This window comes from Rhodotorula graminis (genome assembly GCF_001329695.1).
Source record: "Rhodotorula graminis WP1 unplaced genomic scaffold RHOBAscaffold_13, whole genome shotgun sequence".
NCBI classification, from domain to species: Eukaryota; Fungi; Basidiomycota; class Microbotryomycetes; order Sporidiobolales; family Sporidiobolaceae; genus Rhodotorula; species Rhodotorula graminis.
The window spans coordinates 1-6139 of record NW_017264940.1 but is presented as its reverse complement, the minus strand read 5'-3'; the positions used below and the strand labels follow the sequence as shown (position 1 = coordinate 6139).

Sequence of the window (6139 nt, the reverse complement as noted above, 5' to 3'; positions counted from 1 at the left end):
CGCCTCGAATCGTCCGCCGTCTCGCTGCCCAAATGCGCCGCGGCCCCCCTTGCCCGCTTAGCCTCGAAAAAAGTTTTGACCCCGCCGTTCGAAACCCTTTCGAGCCTCGGCGAGATAAGCAGCACGCCAGGGAAATCACCCTCGCCCTCCCCTCCCTCACGACTCCGAAGCACTGCGCTTACTGTCCGAGTCAAGCTCGACTTTGCGCGCTGCTACTCCGACGAGAGGCAAGCTCGCCCGTCTCGCGGGCGAGCCACAGAACCGGAACCCGCACCTTGCCCAAGCGGAGCCCCGATAGCGCTCAATTGACCTTCTCGATTGGCACTTCTCTCTCTCTCCCCCTCGCTCGCACGCGACGAGCATCGCTTGGCTCGCGTGCAAGTCGGCGAGAATCGGACGATCTGCTCCTCCTCGAGAGCGCACAGGGAAGCTGCGACGGCTCGCAAGTGCTTTCTCTCGAGCTTTCTGCGGAACAGAGGCCCGACGCTCGAGGACGAGGACGGCGGGCGTTGCAGACGAAGGAGAGGGGTATCGACACCGATAGAGAGGGTACGAGAGGTGGTACAAAGGACAGGCAGGGTGGGCCGAGGCAGAAGAAGAGCGAGAGCTCGAGGGGCGTCACCGTGCGCGTTGCCGAGCGTCGGCGTCCGAGCTGCTCGCCGGCGCGCCGTAATCCTGTACGTGTACTCGAGGTCAGTTGAGAACAATGGACGGCGCGAAAGCTGGAAGGAGGGAGAGAGGGAGAGAGAGAGAGGGACGCACGACGTAAGTTGCCTTCTCGGCGGCGCGGTACTCGTCGATGAGCTCGGCGGCCGACGCCCGGGCGTCCTCGAACGGCTCGAGCGAACCGTTGAAGAGCGGCTCGGGCGTGTACGCCTGGAGGAACGCCTTCTTGTTGCGCAGGAGGTCGAACTGGCGCAGCTGGGCCGCAAAGAGCTGAACGGGGTCCGAGCACCGTCAGTTCTGCTCGCCGCCGTCGACGAGCGCGACACACAGGAACTGGGTGAGAGCGGGACGCACCGACGCGATGCCGGTGTGGTTGGCGACCATGCAGCCGCTGACCCTCGGCGGCGGCGCCGACCCCTCGACGAGGCTCTTGGCGCGCACGTACGGGCTCGGCGTGGTGAGCGCGACCTGGATCGACGCCGGGCCCCACGGGATGAACGACGCGAGGCCTCGCTCGCGGATGCGGACGAGCGACTTGTGCACCTGCGTGACGGCGGACGAGCGAGATCAGCTGGCTGCGAGGTCAGGCCGAGGGAGCGAGAAAGAGAAGAGGGGGACGCACGTCGGTCGGGTCGACCTCGTCGCCCTGGATGATGTTCATGATCGAGATGTAGCAGCTCGACTTGGCGTCGCTCGCGAACGACGTCGACACGAGGCGGTTCTTGGGCTGAAGGAGCCGGCGCATGACGTCGAGCACGGTCGTCTTGCGCACGGCGCGAGCCTGTGGGGCGCGGGAGACGTCGTCAGTGGCTGAGTCGGTACGGTACAGACACCTCGGACTGCTGAAGGAGCGGCCCTCGCGCAGCCGAACGAGAGAAATCGAGGCCCGAGACGCACCTGCTCGACCTTGTCGCTCGTGAACGGCGTGTAGCTCGTCGACAGGAAGTGGCACCTCGGCGTCGGGATGAGCGACGCGATCATCGAGACGAGGTCGTTGTTCATGTAGCCCGGGTACCGCAGCGTCTGGGTCGACGCGGCCATGACGGTCGAGACCTGCGAGGCGGGCGAGGGCGCACGCGCACGACGAGGTCAGGGTCCTGTCGCGACTCGAAGAGGGGGACCGGGGGAAAAGAGACTGAGGCGACGCACGAGCTGGTTGGTCTGCGAGTAGCTCGGCTCGCCGATGTGGAGGCGGTCCTGGCAGATGTTGGCGAGCGCCTTGTTGTCGAGGACGACGACCGAGTCGGCGTACTCGGCGAGGCGCTGCAGGGTCAAGATCGAGTTGTACGGCTGGACGACAATGTCCCCTGTGGCGTGCGGGAAGACCGAGTAGGTCTGGATGAGCTTCTTGGGGAAGACGTCCGACAGGCGCTCGAGGATGTACGAGCCGAGGCCGGCGCCCGTGCCACCGGCGATCGAGTGCAGGAGCATGATACCCTGTGTGCCACAAGAGGGTGAGCTGCGTCGCAGAGCGGGATCCAGAGAGGCGAGAGGGAGCGCACCTCGAGACTGTCGCTCCCCTCTGCTTCTCGCTCGAGCATCTCGGCAATGTCGTTCCAGACGGCGTCTCCTGCGGCATGACCCTTGGCGAACTGCGTTTGACGTCGTGGCGGATTAGCGCGCTCGAGGGGGAGAGAGGAGAGAGCGCGAGGGACGCACGTTGTTGCCCGCTCCACCGCCGTCCTGCGACTCGAAGAAGTTCTCGGGGTTGTACAGGTTGGCGTACGGGCTGTTGCGGATGCCGTTCAAGACCTGTGTGAGTGTGTCCCGGGTCAGTCCGCGCACGTGGTCCTGGAGAAGGGGAGGGGAGGAGGGACGCACGCGAGGTTCGAGGTCGACCATGACGGCGCGAGGGATGTAGCGGTCGTCGTCGGCCTGGTAGAAGAAGACGTCCTTGCGGTCGTGGTAGGGTTGGTGCGGTGTGGCAGGCGCTGGCGAGATGCTGGCGCTGTCGCCGAGAGCGGACGAGGCCGACGAGGCGAACGGGTGCTCTTCGAGGAGGCCATCGGGGCTGATGCCGTGTTCTGCGCAGAGCTGGGCCCAGAACTCGCTGCTGACTGTTTTCGTGGGCAGGCCAAGGCGATGGTGAGCGAGGAACACGGCGAGGGAGATGAGGGAGGCGACTCGCTCTGGTTGCCGGCCTGCCCCGCCGAGACGGTGACTGCGTGGGTGGGTGTGGTCAGGATCTGGGATGCAGGTGACACGCTGCAAGGGCACTTACGGAGCTCCCTGGGCATGTCGAGCGAGTGTTGGCGCCGCGCGAGAGCCAGGAGCGCGCCGACGACGCGACTTGCCAGGCAACCTCTCGCCCGCCAGCTGCAGCGGTCAGGGTCCAAGTGCAGCCACGTACGACGTACTCTTACAGCTACTTCCAGCTCGGCAGTTTGTCCTGAGAGCGAGCGCCGTGTGCTCTCCCCACCTTGGCTCGACACTTCGCTCTCTCCTCTCGCCGCGCCCGCCTCGAGCCTTGTCCGCCGGCTCTACCAAGCACTGCAAGTCCTGCAGCTGCTGCGCCGGCCGCACCAGCCGACCGCCCTCTCCGCGCCTGAGCCGCAAGTGCGCCCGACTCTTGGCTCCGTCTCCTCCGCTCCTCGCCCTCACTGACGTCTCCCAGCCCTCGATCGCAGCCCGACCGCGACACGCCCTCGACCGCCAGCACAGCCACGATGAGCGCCCCCCAGGGCATCGAGCTCGCAACCCTCGCGCCGGCCACCTTGCGCTCCTCGTCCGCCGCCGCCGCTGCCGCCGACCACGACAAGCTGTCGCCGTTCGCCGACCCGTCACGACCAGCGTCGACGACTGGCGCCAGCAGCGTCGCCGAAGTCGAGCTCGAGAGCCGGGGCAGCATCGCGTCCGAGGACATCGGCCACCGCCTGCAGCGCCTCAAGACGCACGACGGCGAGGACGAGGCGCAAGGACTGCCGCCTGTCGACGGCGGCAAGGGCGCGTGGGGCTTCATCGTCGCCAGCTTCGTTCTCGAGTGCGTCCCCTTGTCCTCTTTCTGTTCCGGCCAGGAGTCGACCCGAGGGATGCGCAAGCTGACCTTGCCCTCCTCGTCCGCCTCGCGCAGAACCTTCTGTGCGTCCTTCTTCTCTCCTTTCCCTCTCTCCTTCAGCGACGTTTACTGACGGGCCCCGCGGCCTGCAGTATGGGGCTTCTCGTATTCCTACGCGACCTTGCTCGTCTACTTTTCCTCGCACGACCCGTGGCAGAAGGCCTCCCTGTCGGCCCTCACGTCGATCGGCACCGTCTTGCTCGCCGTGCAGTACATCATGCCGTACGTCCTGCGCCTCCTCTCCTTCTCTCGATTCCGAACGAGCGCAAGACCCTGACGGACCTCGAACGCGCAGTCTGTTCATTCTCAACCTGTACCGCCGTTACCCCGAGCTCATCAAGCCCATCCTGTGGACGAGCGCCCTCATCAACTGTCTTGGCATGCTCGCGGCGAGCTGGGCGACCGAGGTGCGCCCCGCGGTCCCGTCGAGAGCTCGACTCGCTCCGTCGAGCACCCGCTCACTCTCGCTTTCCCGCGCTCGCAGGTCTGGCACCTCATCATCCTCATCGGTATCGTCGGCGGCTTCTCTGGAGCGTTCCTCTACGCCCCGGTCCTCATGTGGCTCAACTCGTGCGTCCCCTTCGTCGTCTCGTCTTTCATCGACGAGGAACGAGCGCTCATTTCGTCTCGCGCGTAGGTGGTGGGTCGAGCGACGCGGTCTGGCGAGCGGCATCGTCTTTAGCGGCATGGGTGTCGGCGGGTGCACGACGCCTTTCATCCTGAGCGGGCTCCTCGAGGCGTACGGCTTCCCGACCATGTGCCGCGCCTGGGCCGCCATCACGGCCGGCGTCTTTGCCTTGTCGCTCTTCTTTCTTCAGCCGAGGGTCCCGCTCGTCAAGCCCAAGGGCGAGAGGGCACCCTGGGTCAGCTTGCGCGACTTCAAGTTTGCGACCGACCCGGTTGTCCTCGTCATGGTGCGTCACGCCTCTCCCTTGCCCTCTCCTTACTCGCGTGACCTGACGCCCGTCCTCAATCTCTTCCACAACGCAGACGGTCACGTCCTTCTTGAACAGCATGGGCTTCATACCCGTCTCGCTCCTCCTGCCGACCTACGCCGCCGCCCTTTCGTCGCCCGGCACGGCCAACATCCTGATCGCCATGTACAACCTCGCCGGCTCGATCGGGTCGTCCGTAACGGGCTACGCGTCCGACTACTCGCTGCCCCTGACGCTCACCGTCATGGGCACGACGGCCGGCATCCTCGCCCTCACGGCATGGGGCTTTGGGTCGTCGTTGAGCAGCGTCTTTGCGTTCGCGCTCCTCTTTGGCGCCTTCTCCCAGGTCCCCTCGTGCGTCCACGGTTCCTCTCGCCTCGTATTTCCTGTCGCCTCTCTCCCTCGTCGCTCCCGGCCCGCCGCCTCGACACCTTCCTCCCGTTCGCGTCCGGCCCATCGTTGCCACGTCGCCGCCCTGCCTCGCCTGTGCCAGTTATTGACAAGCTCTTCCTCCCGTACACGCGCAGGACCTGGGGCGTCGCCGCTCGCGACGCGGTCGGCGCCAACCCGCACGCGTCGAGCATGATCTTCTGCTTCTTGGGCTGTTGGCGCGGCATCGCGTCGATCGTCGGCCCTTTCATCTCGACGAGCCTGTACAACGACAAGCTTGCGCACGACGAGCGGTGCGTCCGCCTCTCCCATTCTCTTGTGTGCCCTGCATGAGTCGTTCTCGAACCTCGACCTGACGGACCTTGCGCGACCTCTCACAGGGCGGCGTACGGCCGGTTTGGATTTAGGGACGTGATCGTTTTCGTCGGAGTCATGTCGAGCATGACGGCGCTCGGCGGGCCGGGCATCTACTGGGCGAGGCGGTACAAGGCGGCCAAGAAGGCGGCCGCGTCGTGAGCCGAGGACCAAGCGAGGCGAGGGTCGCGACAGAGGCCGACTCGCGGTCGCGCGCTCTTCTTGTAATACAGTCGTGCACTTGTACACGTCCAGGAGAGACGCAGAAAGCCGAGTGCGACGACCCGTGTCTCGAGCTCCAAGCTTCGACTCCGCCGACCACGCCGCGCGTCGTCCTCCCTGCTCAGAACCAAGCTCCACCGCGCGCCAACTCGCTCACGAGGGTCTCGACAAGCCCTTGCCCAGTCGCCCTAGCACCACTCGCCGCCATCCCGCCCTACTCGATCCCCCGCTTGACTCCCTCGCGCGTCCCTCCCGACATCGACCCCTCGCCCTCTTCATCGCGGTCCGTCCCTCGTCCCACGGGCCCACGAGGGCCAGGAGCTGACTCGAACTCGCCTCTGCAGCCGGTCCCACCAGTTCATGTCCTTGTGCCGACCCTCCTCGCCTCGACAGTCGAATCAGCTTCAGCATCCCCTCCTCCTCGCCCGCCTTCGCCAAAACCTTTCCTAAGCCCGCCTCTGCAACCATGGCTGCCGTCGTCAACGTCCGTCGCGATGTCAAGGCAACCTGAAGAGGT

The 6139-nt window shown here is 65.9% G+C and overlaps 2 protein-coding genes across 2 annotated transcripts; one reads left to right on the top strand and one right to left on the bottom strand.

Moving 5' to 3' along the window:
• Window positions 1–618: 618 nt before the first annotated feature.
• Window positions 619–2903, bottom strand: RHOBADRAFT_32180 (uncharacterized protein; the record flags this gene model as incomplete). Its single annotated transcript, XM_018413016.1, has 11 exons — window positions 619–675; window positions 763–936; window positions 1021–1209; window positions 1289–1447; window positions 1564–1719; window positions 1816–2103; window positions 2169–2258; window positions 2326–2418; window positions 2488–2723; window positions 2795–2827; window positions 2888–2903. The coding sequence occupies 11 exons, from the start codon at window positions 2901–2903 to the stop codon at window positions 619–621; spliced, it is 1491 nt and encodes a 496-aa protein (XP_018268758.1).
• Window positions 2904–3332: 429 nt separating this feature from the next.
• On the top strand, window positions 3333–5562 carry RHOBADRAFT_55407 (uncharacterized protein; the record flags this gene model as incomplete). Its single annotated transcript, XM_018417830.1, has 9 exons — window positions 3333–3646; window positions 3737–3744; window positions 3814–3943; window positions 4017–4128; window positions 4206–4291; window positions 4359–4635; window positions 4712–5010; window positions 5184–5339; window positions 5427–5562. The coding sequence occupies 9 exons, from the start codon at window positions 3333–3335 to the stop codon at window positions 5560–5562; spliced, it is 1518 nt and encodes a 505-aa protein (XP_018268757.1).
• Window positions 5563–6139: the final 577 nt, after the last annotated feature.